Raw genomic sequence first — 21,213 nt, 5'->3', positions numbered from 1 at the left:
ACCTTGTTTTTGATGGTCTTGTTTGTCTGTGTGGGGACTTTAATTGCACATTGTATCCCACCCTTGATCGTAATGAAGAAGAGCCCCACCCACCAAGTACGGCACCCTTAAAGAGGGCTTTGTCCAAATTCTCCCTTTATGGATGTATGGAGACTCCAGAACCCATCTGCACGACAATACACGTGGTGCCGATGTGCAAATGGCTGGCTATCTCTTGCAAGGCCAGACAGATTTTACATCAATAATGACTCTTTAAATGTCATCGACCATGTTGACATCACCCCAAGTGGCTTTTTGGACCATCACATGGTTGTTCTTCAAATACTTTCCCCGGTTCAAAATCGTGGCACTGCCCATTGGACCTTCAATGCGAGCCTTCTGCAAGATGACGCTTTTCCTGTCGCCTTCTGAGCCTTTTGGGAAGTTTCACAACTACAGAAGCCTTCCTACTCCTGCCTCGCACAATGGTGGGACAATGCGAAAACCCATATCAGGACCTTTTGCCAGCAATATAGCTCCTTTTGTACAAAGAACGAATCCACGCTGCAATCTCTAATTGCCAAAGAGATATTGTCTCTCCAGTCAAGCCTTCCAACTCTCCGTGCTGAAAGGCTGTTTCTCTACTAGCAACGAAGAAAGCCCTCCTTGCTCAACTCTGTGCAAAACAAGCCAGAGGGGATCTAATTAGACTGCGAATGGAGAACGACAGCTCTATTGATATTCCTTCCAAATTTTTCTTTGCTTTGGAAGCACAAAAAAGAGAAACCAGAAAATAACTTCGCTGCAGGCACCAGGAGGCCGGACAACACACGATCCAAAAGACATTAGAAGCTTGACCAAACAATACTTTTCTGACTTGTATTGTGCCAGAAACACGAAAGAAGACATGATTAGTTCCTTAACCACCTCTTTGCCCACCTTGTCTGAATCTGCATGTCAAAAACTTGACAAGGAAGTGACTCTCGACAAACTTTTTACTGCTTTGCAAACTTTGCCCACAGGTAAAGCTTCTGGACTTGATGGAGTTTTACAAAGCCTTCTGGGATTTGTTGGGACCTGAGTTGCTTGACCTCTTAATTGATAGCCTACAATCAGGCTTGCTACCACTCAGCTGTCACAGGGCTATACTTGCTCTCATACCTAAGAAAGGAGACCTCCAGCAACTTAAAAATTGGCGTCCATTTCGCTCCTCTGCACGGACTACAAGATTTTCTCGAAAGTTCTTGCCAACCGCCTCAAACCTTTGATTGAAGAGATTGTACACCCCGATCAATCTTATGGCATCCCTAAAAAGACAATACACGATAGTATTTTTATTGTCAGTGACATGATCGCTATTTGTATTGCTGAACATAGAAATGTTGGTCTAGTGTTTTTAGACCAAGAAAAAGCTTTCGACACAATTGATCATTCTTATCTCTTTGCTGTTTTACGGGGGTTTGGTTTTTTATTATTTTTTTTTTTTTTAAAAAGGAAAATTTTACTTGCTATATCAAACTATTGTATAATAATATTTTTAGTGTGCTGAAAGTAAATAACATCTGAAGTCAGCCTTTCCCTGTTACCAGAGGTATCGTCAAGGGTGCCCCCTGTCTGGCCTTTTATACTCCCGATCAATTGAACCTTTACTACATCGTTTACGCACGCGGCTACAAGGGTTTTATCCTCTGCCGTTAGAAAATCCCGTAAAAACCATTGCTTATGCGGATGATCTCTGTGCAATTGTGCGCTCAGATGATGATGTTCATGCTTTGCTTGAGTCTGTCAAGGAATTTAGCCTGGGTAGCTCGACTAAAGTTAATATGGAAAAGAGCAAAGCTTTTTATTTAGGTCCACAGAATGAGACTCCCCCTCCAACCCTGCCAGGGCAGCTTGAATGGACCAATGAAGGAAGACACTACCTCAGTGTCTTTCTTGGAACTCAAGATTTTATTTAAAAAAACTGGGAATCGCTGATTACCAAAACTGAGCAGCGGTTGATAAAATGGAGGGGATTATTGAGGCAGCTTTCCTTCCGGGGTCGTACTCTGGTCATTAATAATCTTGCGGTATCAATACTATGGCGTGTTTTTAAGTCACTGCAGGCCCCAGTTTTTATCCTTAAAAAACTTCAAAGCTTTTTTGTAGATTTTTTTCTGGGGGAGAAAGCACTGGCTCCGGCCAGGAATACTAAGCCTACCGACAACAGAGGGTGGACAGGGGCTAATAGATGTGACGAGCAAAGTGATGGCTTTCCACCTCCTCTCAGCACGAAGGCTTCTATACTCCGACGTCCCATGGAAAGCCTTTGCCCATTGCTTGCTCAAGCAAGCTGGGAAACTTGGCTATGGTGACGAGCTCTTTCTTCTCAACATGAAGCACATGGATATGACATCGGTCCCTCTGTTTTACCGAAGCATGCTGGAAGCATGGCAGGCGTTTTCTTTTTGCCGTGATGCCAGTGCTTACTCCCTTCAGATGTTTTTAAAGGAACCAATATTTTAAAATCCTTTTTGTAATGGGGTCTGTAGTGACAGATCTTTCATGCAAAAGTTTATTGATGTCGGCGTTACCAGAGTTAAACACCTCGGGAACCCCCTTGTACATACATGGAAGCCAGCTGCTGATATTGCCGTGGCCACCAGTCTGAGGTCCATCAGAGTTATTGGCAAAATTTTCTCTGTGATTTTACGGATTTTAAGCAAACCGGGTTAAAATGGGACCCAGACACAGAAGATGCCCTCAATTTATCCCAATGTCCTTTCCCAAATCTTTTAATTTTATTTCAAAGTTTTAGGTTTTTTAACCAGATGGAGAAATCCTCAGTGTACAATCTATGTGTTCTCACCCTTTTTCCTGGCAAACCCGCAGAGCCACAAGCTCATTGGCAAGCGCTGCTTCAAGCTAACGTTTCCACAACAATAAAATGGCAGGTGATGTATAAAGAACCTATTGTCAAGCGCTCAGGCGATCTACAACGGCGGCGAGCGCACAACATCCTGCCTTGTAACATCCTGTCCCACCGTATATGTCCTGAAAACTCGGAATTGTGCCCCTTTTGCAACACCCCAGAGACCATTTTTCACATTTTCATTGAATGTTCAAGGTTGGCCTCGCTTTTTGGAATTATGTCGCGTGTGATCCGGGGGCTCGGTTTGACTTTTACACATTGTGTTTTTATATTTGGTTTTAATTTCTTGTATCAATGTAAAAATGATTGTCTTTTAGCAAATTTTTTGTGTTCTGAGGCAAAACTAGCCATCTATTTATCGAGGAAACAAAAACTGCAGAACACTGATGTTTTAGCTGATGACGTTTTAACTATTTTTAAAGCATTGGTTACATCGCGTGTTCTTTTTGAGTTTGAAATTCAAGATCCTGTTTTATTTAAAAACCGGTGGTGTGCGAAGCAATCTTTATGGAGCACGGTTGGTGGTGCTCTGACAATCAATTTATAAATTTAAATATTACTTCTTTGTTACCGCTTCCTTTCCTGGTTGTTGTTTTTTATGCCTGTACGAACTTCCTTGCAATAAAGGAGAAGAAAAGTCTCTCTCTCTCTGTCTCTCTGTCTCTGTCTCTGTGTCTGTCTCTCTCGCCCCCTGCTGGCTGTTTGCACGGTGTGTGTACTGTCATGGTTGCTCCTTGCTTTGTGTTGTGAGGACCTGTCCTCTGCCATGCAGGTTGGTATCTCCCACACTCCCCATTTCGTTTCCCCTGTGTTATTTTTCTACTTGTAAGGTTCCCCTGTGTTTCCTTTCTGTGTCGAGAAGAGAGCGAGAGCACGTAGCGGTGTTAGTTAGGGTATCGTCGGTTTTTTGGTGGTGCCCTGTTCGTCCATTCATTATTTAAAAGCTTTTCGCTTTAAACCTGCTTTATTTTGGTTTTTATTTCACTTGCCTTTCCTTATTTTGTTTAGTTTGCGCCCTTTTTCCCAAAGTTCGGGAAAGTAGGAGTGCATTGTTAACTTCCTCTTCCAAAGTGAGGAAGACAACGAGACGACGACAAAGGAAGGAAGAGATTGTTTTGGCGGTTGGAGACGTTATCGGTGTTGAGCATGTTCGTGCTGCGTCACGTATGAATCAGAAGGTCGTGGTGTTCGTTTCCGATGTACGTTTTGTTCACGACGTCGTGAGTTCCAGGCTAACCACACAGAGTGGTCACTTTGTTATGGCCTCCCTGATGGATGTCCCGACAATTAAAATCATTGTCTCGAACGTTCCTCCTTTCATGTCGAATGAACAACTTGTCTGTTTTGTCTCGTTACGGAAAAATTGTTTCAAAGATCTCCATGATCCCTCTCGGGTGCCGCCATGACCAAGCAAAGCACGTGATGAGCTTTCGGCAGCAACTTTACATGGTGCTGCCGGACCGTGGGGAGGACACAAGTTTAAGGGTTTATTTTAAGATTAAAATTGATAACTTTGATTACCATGTGTATGCTTCATCAGCGACTTTAACATGTTTTCTTTGTGGAGCTTTTGCCCATTTGAAAATATTTTGTCCGAAAGCTTCTTGTTCGAAGTGTGGGAATCGGGACACGTTGATATTGATTGTAAAACAGTTAACGACCCACAACCTCGTCTGCTCCTCGTGACCCCACTTGCGCTCCCAAGGTAGTCGTTCTGGATACGGTTGTTCCGGTAACTGAGGAACCTCATGGAAATGAAAAAAAGGATGGAATGGTTTCCGATAAGGAGAATGTAATTCAAAGTGTACAGTGTGGTCCGGGTCCTTCAGATAGCGGTGAAGTGTCTCTTGGTGTTGCTGAAGCGTGTGTCGAATGTCGGGAGGTATCAGCGATAGTTTTTCCTGAGACAGACAGAAAGAGTGTTGCGGCTCCATGCGATGTTCCCGTCCCAACAAATGATCAACATACAGTTCGTGAGGCGCCGGTAGAGGTGCCCGATGTAGTTGTACAAGACAGTGGATTAGAGGCCCCATCTCATGTTGATGAATGTGTAAAACAGGACTCACAAAGTACCACCGGGTACATCACTCAGTACCCCTCATAGACGTGTCTGTAAACGAGTTAGTAAAGGTCCAGGGTGATATTTACGAACCTCGTGGAAGGTTCTCTGGGCTGTCTGCTTCAGATGATGATGACATGGAGGTGACTGATCTGTCACAGTCATCATCTGATCATTTACAGATATCCTCCCAGGTTATTGCATCCTTTCTGAATGAGACGTTTAGGCAGCGGAATGTCATCATTCATCAACATTTTCCTGACTTGCTTTCCTTCACGCAGAGTGCAGATAAGACTACAAAGTGTATAATTAGGAATTCTAAAGATTTTGAAATAACAAAACCACAAATTCACAGACTGAGGAAATTTATTCCAAAAGCAGGGTTCGCATGTTCGTAACGGCTTCCAACCCCCCCAACCCCCCTGATTCGGGATGAAAAGGAAGGAAGTCCTTTTTGGCACCTTAAACATTAATGGGAGCCGTGCTAACCATTTGCGTTGGATCCAAGTTAAAAACTTATTGCTTCAGAAACATGTGGATGTCTGTTTATTGCAAGAAACGCACATAACGGAGACTTCACAGTGTGACTAGCTCCACCTCAATCATGGGCTTTGATTCTTTCGCAATCTGTCTTCTGTCTCGGCAGGGGTTGCTTTTTTGCTTCGTCCAGGTTTTGTTCCTGACTCGTATAGTTTCCTTGAAATAGTTAAACGACACTTAGCATCATAACAGTTGGTGTATCAAGGATTTCACCTCACCTTACTTAATGTCTCTGGCTCTCTGCTCCTCGTGAGAGCGGGGCTCGTAAAGTGTTTTTCACACATCTGGATAATTACCTTCATACTTTAATCTTTGATCACTGTATTTGTATCGGAGGAGATTTCAATTGCACATTTGAACCTAATTTGGATCAAAACACACCAGAACCACACCCTGAATTTCATAAAGACATATCTTGTTGTTTTTTCATCACTTGGTCTACTTACTCTACTCAATGCTTGGCACATGCCTTCCCCATGAACAGTGCCAGTTTTGGCAACATTTGGGTGAACCTTGGGGGAATGAATGCCTTGGGAGGCATTTCTTAGATGTCTGGCTGAATGCAACCATGTTAGCAATCCCTCAGACATGGCAGAATATAATCCATTCCAAAATATCTTCATAAATTAGACATTCGGGGCATCCTTGTCGCAAAATAAGATATTCGTCTGTTCGATGGTACAGAGGATACTTTCTCTGTACATCTGTTGGTTTATGTTTTTTTTCCAAGTTCGTGTCCCGGTATAGTAAGTTGCAGAAACTGCTTTTAGTTATAAGCTTCCTTGGGTTCGTTTATTTGGAATGGCTGTGTGAGGAAAATTCAGACCATGCTGGGTGGATATAATTTGGCTTTGCTCGATCTACAACCTGTTCTTGTATTTTGGGATATATCTCGCTTCCATTTCTTAATGGGAGTGTTTGTGTATATCTCATGAAAGAACACATGTCTTCACCTTTTCAAGACTTATTGGGTTGGTTGTGTGCAACGAACCCACCATTAATCAGATTGACATGTCCACCTGTCTGCCTGTCAACATTTCATTTTCCAGGTGGTACCTCGACAACTCCTTGGCTGATTCACTTCAAATTTAACATGGTGGTATGACATCACATGAGCTTGATTACTTTCAAAATCGGAATCTGGATTCTGCAATGGAATATCTCAACCATGTTTATTTTTCAATAGAAATGGTGGAATTTTTTATTTTATTTTATTTCATACCTCCCACCAAAAGGAAAACACATTTAAAGTGATTCTTCACCATTGAGAGATAGGGCCAACAACAATATATAGCATGATATTTCAAAAATGCATTGGGCCAGATATGTTCTCATGGATCAGGCATTGCATGGCAGAGGTATCTCCGCCACCAAGTGCCCTTCTTGTTTCCCAATGCTGTAATTTTCTGAGTGTGGTTCCGATTTCTATTCTGATAACTGAAAAATTATATGTGGACTGTTTTGATTTGATAAAAAACGTTTTTCTCGCTGCACTGAATATGAATGTAATGTCTGAGCTTGCAGGGATATATATATATATATATATATATATATATATATATATATATATATATATATATATATATATATATATATATATATATATATATATATATATATATATATATATATATATATATATATATATATATATATATATATATATATATATATATATATATATACACACATATATTTTTAATAGATATTTACATATATTTTTTATAGATATTTACATATATTTTTTATAGATATTTACATATATTTTTTATAGATATTTACATATATATATATATATATATATAATTTCTATTTATACATGCATATTATATATATATTTATATAAATATATACACATATATTATTTATATGTATATATATATATATATATATATATATACATATACATATACATATACATATAGATATATATACATATACGCATACATATATATTATTTATATATGTATATATATATACATACATGTGTAAATATATACATATATACATATATATATATATATATATATTATTTATATATATATATATATATATATATATATATATATATATATATATATATATATATATATATATATATATATATATATATATATATATATACATACATGTGTGTGTATATATGTATATATATATATATATATATATATATATATATATATATATATATATATATATATATATATATATATATGTATATATAATGCCAATTCCTCTTTGGTGACATGAAACATTACATTAATTATTAATTTATCTGCTCTATTTTGTGACAGGTTTTGATCTTGAATCTTCATTTCATCCTTTGTGAAGTTGTTTCCGGCGCTACCATGGGAGGATGTGAGTTTGAAGTTGAAATAAGAAATGCCAATGCTCAGAAAAAATACAATCTGCAGAAAACACTATAGTGTTGTGGGCTGGGGATCAGTGGCGAGGATGACCGCAAGATGGAACAGTTGGGCCGTCTCCTACCGAACACCGGAATTGCAAGGTCGTCACCCCGGATAACTCCGGAGTTGACGGGTCGCTTAAAGGACTGTGGTCACCAATATTTCGATGGCATGAGGTCAGGTCCACTTGTCTAATTCCAATTTACCTAAGCACCCACACTGTCTAACTACTGGGGAAGCCACACCCTCGGCTGACTTTGTCCGAACCGAGTCGCTGTTACCGACTCGGATCCGGCGTAACCGAGCGGAAGTTACCAAAGCCGCGCCGGACCAAATTAACAATTTACGGTCCAAACGGCCTCACTATTTCTCAAGCCCGAACCATGCTCAGCCAATGGAGGAAAACGCGGACAACGAACTGGAACATTTAACATGGGTTTATTTACAGTAATCGGAAGGGAGACACAGAGCAGACTGAATCACGAATATGCGGGCAATGTACATTGAGCAAAAGCACTTAACAATTTCTACTTAACAGACTGGCGCCACACACACAGACACACACCCAAAAAGAAATGGACCCCGTCGGGTCTTTATTGGACCCTCCAGCCGAGGAGGATAGGTCAGCATGGGGGATCAGAGTCCGGCTGTGCACCTGTCCGCCTCATGTGGTTTGGTCGTTCTTGTTCGGTGGGACTCAAACCCACAGCTTTGAAGCAGCACCAAGCACCAGAGGCGAGGGATATGCGACGGATGCCAGCCAGCATGAAGGCGGACGAGATGAGACAAACACTTGCGCTGTTAGGACGACCAGAAAACCAGACCAGACGAATGGATCACCAACCGGCCAGGTGAGAGCAGACCAGCGCCAGCGCAGACTGAACACGCCGAACACTCTCCCTCCCTCTCGCGCGCAGGGGCCAGAGGGACCGCCTCTGATGTCACCTCATCCCTCATTGGACGGGGGGGGAGTGTCGGTTGCCTCGGTGGCCTGCCTTCATTGGGCGGAGTGCGTGTCGGTCTCCGCCCCCCCCCCCCAAAGAGGCTAGCCCCTCGAAGAGGCTGCGCAATAGTTTATGGCGTTCTGGCTTCCCATTGGCTGGCGAGCGTCGGCCGACGCTCCCTCCCCGCTGCATGGACAAGAGGGACTCCAGGCCCTTTTTTGGAGCAAAAACCACAGCACCAGTGACCGATGAAACTCTGCCTCCGCACGTGTTCGACACGCCAGCGCGTGAAGAATGCGAATAGTGCTGAAAGCAGAGGGGGGCTGTTGCTGTTGACTCCTTTGGAGGGTTGTTGGGGGATTTAAGATGTAAAAAGACCTGACTATAAAATAACCCGCAGCACACACATGAAATTCCCATTAAACACAGGGAGGAATCTAACGAAACACATACTTATCGAAATAACTAAGCTTAGGGACTGCTGTCTGTTTGTGTTCGGCACCTTCCCTTCCCCTCATGCTGCCGCTATGTGGATAAGAATTAGCATAAATATTATCTCATACATGTCGTAAAATAGATGTTATTTTGTGTGGTTAACTATAATTTTTTTTGATTGGCAGCTTCACAAGATTTATCCAGATTGCCTGATTGCAAACAGGAGTTCTAATGATTGTACAGTTGCTGCATATCTGGATGTGTTGGATAAAGTTGGACAGGATGGTTTTAGCTGAAGTGTGCAGCATAAAGTTGATGATTTCAGTTTTTCTGCAATCTTGTACAGCTTTCCGTGTTGTAATGTCTTTTCATCTCAGCGACTTAGATTTAAAAGAATTTGTTCAGTAAAGGGTGATTTTGTGGAATCTGCTGAGAAGTTTTTTTCCCCATAATAACAGAGGATATTTGGCTGATTATTTGATGAGGTCTTGTGAGAATGTCTTCAGACTTCATCGTCACCTTTTATTGATGTTTGGTCGTTTTTCTTGTTGACAAGTTCCTTTTGCATTGCATTTGATATAAAAACTATTGAATTAATTATTTTAGTGAGGTAAATTCTTTAATTCAGATTATTAATTAAACAAGTACACAACTGGTCAAAAGTTTTAGAACACCTCCATTTTTCCAGTTGTTACTGAAATTTAAGCAGTTCAAGTCCAGTGAATAACCTGAAATGGTACAAAGCGAAGCGGTAAACTGCCAGAGGTTAAAAAAAAGTTTAGGTTACAAAAAACAGAAAATTAATTTAAATTTCAGAGTTGTTAAAAAAACCAGGGAGCAAGTAATGGGTGAGCAACTGCAGCTGTTCTGCAGCAATGGAAGTAAATTAAGTCTTGCGAGTTAATGCAAACAATTCCTACAGGTGTCCCAACTATTGTTGATTAGTGACACACAAACAAACTTGTCTGAATAAAAGCAGTGTTGGAACAGACTGTGTTGCTACACCCTCTGAAGCATTATTTGGACAATATTGCATTGCAGGAAGTAGTATATTGCTATCATAATGGCGAGAAAAAGACAATTAATAAAGGAAGACAGACATACCATTATAACCCTTAAAAGTGTAGGTCTTTCCTTTGGAGAAATTGCATGGAAAGCCAAGGTATTAGTGAGTACAGTTTCCCACACCATCAAAAGGCACTTGGAAACTGGAGGAAGCTCTGACAGGAAGAGGTCTAGCAGACCAAAAGCCACTACAAAATCAAAAGACAAGTTTCTGAGAGTCAACAGCTTGCGTGATAGGCGGCTCATAGGACAGCAGCTTCAAGCAAAGCTTTACACCGGTCAAAGTAAGGAAGTCTCAGTTTCAACTGTGAAGAGAAGATTTAGAGCTGCAGGTTTGACAGGTCGATTGGCAGTAAGAAAGACATTGCTAAGATGGCAAAATAAGAAAAAGAGTCTTGCCTGGGCAATAAAGCACCGCCAGTGGACTACTGAAAACTGGAAGAAGGTCTTATGGACCGATGAATCAAAATTTGAAATCTTCGGTTCATCGCGCAGGGTTTTGCGATCATGAATGTGTGTGATGATTTGCATGATGCATTCATCACGCATCACACAGCGATCATGAATGAAAACCAGAAAAAGAAAAGGGCACAGAACACTGCCTTGAGGAACCCTTGTAGGAGGAACTCTTGAGGGACAGGAAGAGCGGATGAGTGAACTCCTTTAAGGGCCACACTTTGGCTATGACAGGAGAGGAAGTCTGTGAGCCATGAGTGGAGATGTCCTTGGATATTAATGGAAGTGAGTTTGGTGAGCAGTGTGGGGTGCCAGACCTTATCGAAGACACGAGATATTTCTTGGGAGATGGCTCTGATTTCATGTCTGGCATTGAGGACCTCAATCCATTGTTGGGAGTGCAGAAGCAGCATAAGCAGGGTAGAGTGACCTGGTCAGATTCCAAATTGATGGACTGTGTGTGTGTGTGATTCCACACACACACACAGACACACACACACACACAGACACACACACACACACACACACACACACACACACACACACAGACACAGACACACACACACACACACACACACACACAGAGATTGCTGAAATTATAGATAGATAGATGGAGAAAAGAAACATTGTAACAGTGGGACGTTTTCGACATGGGATGAAGTAAAGGTCGAATTCAAAACAGTTTTTTAAACAAGAAAAAGAGTCATGCATTATGATACAATATCAAGAACCACATGTTTGAAAGAGGAAGGTGGAATATCTTTAGAGACGGGTTTTTTGTTTTTTTTGTAAAGATAATAGCAGATTAGGTACAGGAAAGGTTGAAGAAAAATCATGTTTGTGTTTGGAGAATTTGGATTGGCAAACACAGAAGAAAGCTGGTATTTTGATGAAAGTTACGGGAAGAAGAAGAGGGGGAGAGAATCACGTGGTTATGGGTGGTGCAACGTGAGAAGATGAAAATGCTGCTCATAGAGAGCTCGGTGCTGTTCTTTGTCTTCTCTCTTGTTGTTGTTGTTGTTGTTGTTGTTGTTGTTGTTGTTGTTGTTGGTGTTGTTGTTGTTGTTGTTGTTGTTGTTGTTGTTGCTCTTGTTCTTGTTAAGACAAAACCTTAATCTCTTGGACTCGGCTCTTGTATATGCAAGATCCGGATCTCCTTAAATACTGAGCACATGTACACATCCTCACATAGACGGTGCCTTTTGAGAGCGTCTGTCATGAACTTTTAAATATATTCGGACATTTGCTTTAAAGTTTCGAAAAGTTCACGTTACTATTTAAAGGTTATTCCATTTATCGTATTGTAATTTCGTAAATACATTATTTATTTCGTAAATACACGATATATCGTAAATACGTAAATACATTATGACGCGTTTCGCTATTGGCTTAATCAAGGCACGTGACGAAATATCGGAAGTTGTTGTTGTTGTTTTAAAAAACAAAATTTTTTTGTTTTTTTTTAGCCGACCAAACCTTTAGGACGCTGCTCGTGGACACATTTGTCCTTGTTAAAGATTAAGTAAAGTTTGTCAAAGGAAATATTGAATAAAAAATCGTGAAGGTGAATGGTGAATACGGGTTGGCAAAAGATGGAGATGGGAGATTGGCAGAAGAAGGAGGAAGAAGAGTCAGTACAGGAAGTCACATGGTTACATGGGGAATGGGAGGTAAAAGGTATTTTCTTATTGTATTTTTTATGTTTTAACACATAAAACAGATGGTATAGTAGAGAGGGATAGATGGGGGGTGGAGGGAAAAGTGTAGAAAATATAAACTGATGGTAATATGGAGAAAATACAATAAACACGATCGTGCATACAAACAGGAAGAAGGGTAGGCCTCAAGGAAACCCGATATGAGAAGAAACTTATTATGTATCAGTCTTGGGCATCAATGTCAGAGCACATGTTTTATTGTATGAATGTCAGGCTGCCTTTCCTATCTGCATTATAATGTATCTTTAGACCACAATTTGCTTTTTGTGTGTTGGTGTCAAAACGACATTCACTGTATTTTGTTTCATAAGCAAACCCTCAGTGTGTGTGACAACTGGGATAATGATTTTATCATGGACACATTGCATTGGCTAAATTATCTTTACCTGTGCCTTGACGAACTTGTTTTATAATTCAGCAATTTATTATATATAATGTAACAGTTTTGGTTCTTGTTGTACAGCTTAGATTTATGCACTTAACTATTCTTTTTAACTTCGATGCTGTTTTCCTTTTCCCTTTTTTTTTCATCCGAAATCCTCAAGTTTTCTCAAAACCTGAACCTGAACGTAAGTCAAAAACATTTTAACTTACACTTTATATCAATCAGTATGATGAACAACGATGATATTTGTAAAAATCTCAAAATATTTTTGTTTCATTCCAATTATGCTTCCCCAATTGCCCCATTTCTGTGAATGAGACTTGTCTGTATCCAGCTTGTTTACCACTTTGTCCTCATCCTCCTCCTCCCCCCAACCACCCCCCCCTGCCCTTGTTCTTCACCATGTCCTTTCTTCTTCCATCAATCCTTCAAACATGTCCTTCTAACCTTATATTGATGTGTTATCCCCCTCCATTTACACTGTTTTATTCATACTGTTATCTCCTGGTCCATTCTATGCTCTCTCTATAAACCTCGATTCTGCATCTACAAAGTTTTGAAGAAACATTAAATGAGTATGATGAGCTATTTTCTGATTCGTGAACACGGAGAAACCGTAAGGAAAGGAAGATAGTGGAGCCAAGTACAACACAATCACAACCCATTCTTTCATGATTTGATTCTTGTACTGTGAGAGTTACAAAGACAAAGTTCAAAATGGAAGGTACCACCAACTTAGTAAAGCTTTCAACAGGGAACAATCATGAGGTCTTAATTTTAACTTTCTACCAGCAACTGATTTTCATGAAAGACTGTGGAGGCATCATGTGCCAGGAATCAAATACGAGCAATTCTCACAACAATTGACCATTTTGCATTTGAAAGAGATGCAAAAAAATGGGGAATTGGTCATTTCGTCAGACAACAATGGCAGAGCTGTTGTTGTCACAGTGATGAATGGTCATGATAAAATGAGCAGGTATGTTGATGTGGAGCGCATGTACTATAAGCTCAAAGGTGACCCAATCCAGAGGCAGAAAAAGGATTAAAACAAGGGATGCTTTCACAGTCCAACAGCAACAAAAATTTTCACAATATAGCTTCCTCGCAGGGGCTGCCCAGTGCTGCCTGGTGTAGGGGAGGAGGAGGATGATACCGGGCACTGCCGAACTGGGTGAGTTTTCCCCGACAGTGGCATGTGGACATGTTGGACATCGAAAAGCGATGGAGTTCTTCGCCTCATTGTGATTACAATTTGCCTCCAGGCCGGCGGCAGCACTGCCTGACCCCTCTTCCAAATATACACTTTATGGCGGCCTTTGGTAGCTTCAAAACGGATGTCAATGTCAACATGTGTTTGCTTAAAACCATGCCCAGATTCTGAAGTACCTACAGCCAAATCTTTGGGCCATTAGGTACTATGGTTCGATCCTGAAATAACTTCAGAATTTGGGCGAGGTTTATAAGCTACCTCCCTTCCTCACCCACAAAATCCCCCATCCCCCAAGGAAATGCTATGTGTGTATGTTTGTGTAGTTATGAAAATGATCAAAAGAAAATGGCTTGGCCAATCTCCAACGGGTTTTGCAAAAGTACTGGGGTACCCAAGTTCAAGCGAATACTCTGAAAAAAACAACCCAAAATTGGCATGCTCCCCCACACCCCCCACAAGGAAGGCATTGCAAACAAAGCATTGTGTCCGGACATAGTTCTCAAACACAATAAGGAAAGGTCAGCATTGCTGATCAGTTTCAGTTTGCAATGACTTGGACCAAATGCCACAGAAATCAGGAAAATGACCAAATACCAGGATCTGAAAAATGAGGTAAAGGAAGACTTGGAAATTGATGAAAGCTGAAATTGTACCAGTGATAGTATGAACTACAGGAATGATAAAGAAAACCCAAACTGAGTATTTCACAATCATTCCAGGGAATCTCACTGGAGGCTATCAGAGGTTCAGTGAAGATACTGAAAAGAGTCCTTGGAATGAGGCTCTGAGAACGAAACTTCACAGTTTGGTCCAGGAATTATAATCCTTGACCAAAAAATAAATTATAATCCTTTCAAATCCCATCAAAAAATTGCACATTCATTTGGTGAACTTAAAGGTCATTACGATTCCAGGATCCCTACTTTTGACTGCTTCTCTAAAAGTATTCACCTGATTTAGATAACTTGGTGGGAATCATCTCTGCATGATGCTTTCACAAGTTTGTTCAAGCCACCACCTTATGGACATATTTTGTGGGTTATCCACGCCTACCAGTGATTCCCTGGTTCTACCAGGTGAGCCGAGGGGCATTGAGCTGAATTAACTCACCTGGAACGTAGTTCAGAGGAGATTATGGGATGGCGTGTCATCCGACCATCCATTTTTCTGTCCATCTGTCCGTCCACAAATACTTACAACTTCTTCTCTGAAACTACACGTGCGATTTCAATGAAACTTTACCACAACATTCATCACCCGTGATGTACGAAAATTTCTTCACAGCATTAAAAAATCGAGGTCTCTGGGGGTCTATGTAGGGGGTTTATGGGGGGTCACCCCTCCCCCCCAAAGAGTTATTTGCTTTCTTCTCAAAAACAACACAAACAACTCTGATGAAACTTGATTAAAACCTTCATCAACCATGGTGTACAAAAGTTTGTTCATGCCATAAAAAAATTTGAGGTCCAAGTGCATCTGGGTGGGTTGCCACCCCAAAATAGGTATTTGCTTTCTTCTCAGAAACTACTCCCACAATTCCTATGAATCAACCATAACCTTCATCACCGATGAGTTACCAAAGTTTATTCATGATATCAGAAAAATCAGGGCATCATGGGGTGTAAGGGCGGTTGTCCCCAAAATATGAATTTGCTTTCTTCTCAGAAAGTACACACACAATTCTGATGAAATTTGACTACAACCTTCATCTGCCATGATGTACCATAGATTGTTCACGCCATGAAAAAAATTGAGGTCTGTGGGATCGACGGGGGGGGGGGGCAGTGTTGGGTGGTGTTGCTCCACATAATATGAATTTGCTTTCTTCTGAGAATCTACACACAATTTTGATGAAATTTGACCACCACCTTCATCACCTGTGATGTACTAAAGTTTGTTCATGACATTAAAAAAAATTGGGGTCTCAGGGGTTCTATGTGGGTTGCCCCCAAAATATGTTTGATTTCTTTTCTGAAACCACACACACAATTTCAATGCAATTGACCACAACCTTTATCACCCGTGATGCACCAAAGTTTGTTAATGGCATTAAAAAAACATCCATCGGTATTTACTTTCTTCTCCATTGACATATTTTGTATGTCATACATGCTTACCAGTGGTTCCCTGGTTATCTTATCCAGCCACTACCAGGTGAGCGCCCAGGGGTATTACCCCTATGTTTTAAACTAAGATGTGATGCAGGTCTACAATATCTCTGTGTGGTTAATGTTGCTGTTGTGGTTCTTGTTGGGTGGTCAATTTTTGAAATATGCACCCATTGGTCAAATAGCTGCAAGACCTCACCCACATTTGTCACTTGCCTCCACTCACCATGCCACCCAGACAAAATAATATGGCCACCATCATGGTTTTCTGGTGGGCCAAAGCCAACAGACATGTTGGCCTCTGCTGCTGTCCAGTGCCCAGGTTTGTTGTGTCAGATTTCCATTGTCTTTGGGTTGAGTGTAACTCACGATGATGGACCCAGAAAAATCTAATCATGTCAAATAACAATTATTAGTAAGGTTTAATCAAGACTGTCATCGCGCGTGGTATGCGACTCTCTCAAGCCATTCTTGAGGTAATTTTGTTGAACATCATTTAATTTCCATTGGCTTTATTACAATTCGTTCAGCATTCATCTTTTGTTACCTCGCAAAATGTCGTTGGTCACGTGGTCTGTCAGCCATAGTGCATTAAAGGAAAATCTTATAAAAATTATTTATCTGAATCCGCTTCACCAATCCATGCAAATCTTTACCAATATGATCCAATACTCTTGCCGCAATGCGAAAATGCTGATGTCAGTCATGTGGTTTGGCAGCCATATTGGATCGAAAAACAAACCTTATCCAAACAAAATGAAACAACAAATTTGAGACTACCCCATCAGAAACAAGTTTTAAATTTATGGCATCATATTTTGTTGTGGGCCGTGGTTCGGTGGCAATAAACAACCACTGGGGGGGGGGAGGGGAGCAGTAGGGTCATCTCCACCGAACACCCCGGAATTTAGGTTGTGACTCTCAGATAAGTCCGAAAGGTCACGGGTCCCTTAGCGGACCATGGTCGCCAATATTTTGACGGGATGGGGTAGGGTTTATTGCCTAATTTCAATATACCTAAGTACCCACGTCGTCTAACTACCGGGGAAAACCACACCCTCGACGGACCTTGAGCGGAACAGGCCGTTTCCCGAGCCCGATCCGTGTGTAAACCGAGCGGGGATTACCAAGATCCGTCAGTCCAAATGAGCAATTTACGGCACGAACGGCCTCCCTAATTCCCAATACGCACCGTGCTGGGCCAATGGAAGAAAGTGTCAGACAACGAGCTGGTATATTGAACAATTGGGGGGTTTATTTCTCATGGGGCAGGGGAGCACAAAGAGCAGAGTTAAAACTGAATAAAATGCAATTTACAAGGAACACAGGCACTTACCAGTTTTTACTTGCAGACGGGGTGCCCCCCCCCCCCACACACACACACACACACACACACACACACACACACACACACACACACACACACACACACACACACACACACACACACACACACACACACACACACACACACACACCCAAAAGAAAAGGACCCCGTGGAGTCTTTATTCGGTCCCTCAGCCCAGCAGAGAAAGACGAGCTGGGGACCAGGGCCTTGTCTCGTGCGGTCACACCGGACTCAAACCCACGACCCGAAGTCCACGGGCCCATGACCCTGGCTGCTCGGCCGCCACTACCACGAGGAGCCACCGCAAAGGACCGCAGACGACGACCGAGACCAAGCCACCACGACCTCAGCCGAAAAGCCACCACGACCGCAAACGAAAAGCCACCACAATCACAGACGAAGCCAATTGCCACGAAGACTGCAGTACTCAGGTCTTGACAACCACTCCACTCTCCTTGACAAGGCGAACCCTTCATCTGGCTGGGGTGGAGCCGGCCCTCAGGTCATGAACCTCCTGATTGGACGGGGCGTCTCGGAGGCCCGCCCCCCATAGAGGCTCTGTAGTAGCTTTCGGCACGCTGGCCTCCCATTGGCCGGAGCGCCCCGGCCCTGCTCGCCCTTCGCCCATTGCCTGGAGGAAACACTCCATGCCTTTCCTCGGAGCGGAGCCTCGATCTGAAGCGATGCAGGCTCCACCCATGCCTTCAGACAAAAACACGTGGGCAATGGAGTCGGTGGTTTGAAGAAGTGAAGGGGATTTGTTGTAAAAAAGCTAACTATAAAGAAACTTCGCAGTGCACACATGTAATTCCCTTTAGACATAGGGGATGGGACCCTTACTATAACACATACTTATCGACATAACTGAACTGGTCAGATGGTCAAAAACAACACTCTGTTCATGGAAGATGGAGCTCCATGCCACACTGCAAAAAAAACCCCCAAAGAATGGCAGGACAGAAATGGGATCAAGTCACTTCCATGGCCAAGTCAGTCTCCTGACATGAATCCCATTGAACACCTCTGGGCCATATTTGATTGAGCTGTGCGGAAAAATTCCAGGAAACCAACATCACAGGCAGAATTGTAAACCTTTTGCATGAAGCCTGGGCAGAAATCCCACAAGAGAAAATTTCAGAACTTGTTAGTTCGATGTCTGAAAGCATTGAAATCCGCAAATGGCAAGTCTGCAAAATACTCGTGTATGTATTAAAATGGATCAAATATACTTCAAATGTTCAAGAAATAAAGACTTTTAAAATCATGTTGTCTATTTACTAATGTCATGTCTGTGTATATGGTGGTCTCATTTCTTCAAGCACTGAACTGTTTGTTCACCTCGCCAGAGGAGAGGGTATTGCATTTGGGTGAAAACATTTGTTACTTGTGAAAATCCGTTACCCGTTTGTTACTTGTGAAAATCAAAATTTTTTCAAGTATATTGGTTGGTCACATGTATTAATCTATCTGTTTCTTACTTGCGAAATTGAAGATTCGCGAAATCGAAGATTCGCTAGTATTGTACGCATATTGGTTGGTCTGGTCTTTGATTCTGTCGGTTTGTCTGTCTGTCTGAACTGCAGGTCACAATTTTAAACTGTGCTTCACTAAACTTCCACAAAATGCTGGAGTTGGTCATGAACAATAAGCCCATTTATTTTGAGGTTAAAGGTCAAAAGGTAAACTTAAACCAAAGGTCAACAATTTTGTCAAAATTCTAAGATCAATTTTCATCCGATTGACTTGAAATTTGAATAGGATTTACATATCAGGTCACTGAATTCAACCACAGATTACTTTTGAGGTCAACATTTGCCAAAAGGTCAACATAGGCCAAAGGTCAACAACTAAGGTGCAATTTCTAAAATCCTCAATTTTCATCCAATTCACTTGAAATTTGAAGAGGATTTGCATATCGGGTCACTGAATTCAACCACCAATTACTTTTATGGTCAAATTTGTTTGAGGGATTTTGCAAGTATCGTGCTCTGCATGACGTCTTTCTTGTTCATTTGTTTGTTTGTCTGTTTATCTGTCTGTCTGTTTGTTTGTTTGTCTGCACAGAATGTGAGCATGTGTATTAATTACATTGGACCGTTTAGAACCCTAAGACCCTGTAAGACCATTTAAAAACTTTACAACTCTGAGACCAATTAAGACCATGAAGACCCACAAAGACCCTAAAACCCCAAAAACTCTAATGACTCCGAAGACCCTTTAAGACCCATAATACTTTTTTTAGACTATTTAAAACCTGAAGACAGTTTAAACCCTTTATAACTTAAAGACCATTTAAGACCCCGAAGATGCTTTCAAACTCGAATACCCTTTAAGACCCCCAATACTCTATAGAACATACAAAACCCTTCAAGACCCTTGAGAACCCTAAAAGTCCTGAAGATACCGAAGACTGTTTGAGATGCCAAAGATGCTTTAGATCCCAGGACACTTTTGACCATTCCCTCTCGAAGTTGCTCCTTGCCTCCATGCCCCACCCCCCCTCCCCTCACATCTTCAACCAAATGATTAAAAATCCCTCCTGAGTTAAAAGGAAAAACTGAAAAAATGTGTTTTTAGTCTTTTTTTATTGAACAAAGAATTTGGAATAAGCAACAGTCATATATACAGCATATTTAATGAGATGACATTTAATGAGATACTTGACATTGCTTCGTAGCTACCAGATCCTGAATGCGTGGTCGAATACCAGAGAGAGCACAACGCAAGTCCCCTTCAACGATCAGCTTGTTTCTGTGCTTGGTCTTGACAGCAACGAGCGTGAAAAATGCAGCTTCACAAAGATACGTTGATCCAAACATTGTCAGAATCCGAAGAGCTTGATGTGAGATCAAAGGGTAAACAGGAGGTACGTGACCGAGAACGTCGCTTGATCCAGTTTTTTGAAGTCTTCTTCAGCTGACGAGTTGAACTTTAACTCAAGAAACTCCTCTTGCAATGTGTCTGAAATATCAGCTCCTTCACATTGAAATGGGTTCCTAATGAATTACCAGGCTTCCGCGCTTCTCATCCATATCCGGAAAGTATCTGATGAATTCTGCTTTCAATTCAGTCACATGAGTAATTATTTGTTTCTTCAATTCAGAATCAAGGTAACTGTGAATGAGAGCAGAATAGAATCAAAGTTAGCAAAACTGGCTGTATTTCCATCCTGAATTCGACATTTCCAGAGGTTGAGTTTGGCCATGAAGTCTTGAATGACGTCATTGTGCATGATTATGTTGATGTTTTTTCCCTTGGAGTTTGATGTTGATGGCATTCAGCACTTCAAAGATGTCCACCAGGTAAGCTAGAGATAGCAAAAATCCTTCAGAATGGAACTTGTTGTGGAGATCTGCTTTCTGCAGCGAATCTAGAAATGTTGCTACTTCTTGTCGTAGTTCATAAAGCCGTCCAAGCATGTTTCCCTTCGAAAGCCATTGGATGTTTGTGTTGGAAAGCAAGGCTTGATGTTTCGAATCGATACCAGATTGTAAACCAAGCATGACCAGAGCTCCATCAGTACACACCCCCACCAGTGAGTCCCACGAAAGTTGATTTTCCTGGAAGAAGTTTGATACCACTTGAAAAATATCTCTTACTGTTGTATACCTTTCCATGGGATGGCAGAAGAGCATTTCCTCTTT

At 41.4% G+C, this 21,213-nt stretch overlaps 1 protein-coding gene across 4 annotated transcripts in view; it reads left to right on the top strand.

Annotated features, from left to right (window-relative positions):
• LOC147025463 (interferon-induced protein 44-like) overlaps positions 1–21,213 on the top strand; it is a 111,694-nt gene that overhangs the window by 18,728 nt on the left and 71,753 nt on the right. For 2 of the 4 annotated variants that reach the window (XM_085886461.1, XM_085886460.1), the window contains exons 1-3: positions 2,775–2,912; positions 7,784–7,847; positions 13,061–13,084. In XM_085886461.1, coding sequence (XP_085742587.1) covers positions 2,790–2,912; positions 7,784–7,847; positions 13,061–13,084 — 211 coding nt within the window. In that variant the 5' untranslated portion in view covers positions 2,775–2,789. Of the gene's footprint in view, positions 1–2,774; positions 2,913–7,783; positions 7,848–13,060; positions 13,085–21,213 lie in introns of those variants that run through there. The other 2 variants (XM_085886463.1, XM_085886462.1) reach the window with 1 other exon arrangement.

The sequence above is a fragment of the Eptatretus burgeri genome, chromosome 6 (assembly GCF_056783735.1).
Source record: "Eptatretus burgeri isolate ZD-2024b chromosome 6, Ebu_testis_v1, whole genome shotgun sequence".
Taxonomy (NCBI): domain Eukaryota; kingdom Metazoa; phylum Chordata; class Myxini; order Myxiniformes; family Myxinidae; genus Eptatretus; species Eptatretus burgeri.
Note: the sequence above shows the minus strand (reverse complement) of the source record. Positions and strands in the feature narration are given on the sequence as shown.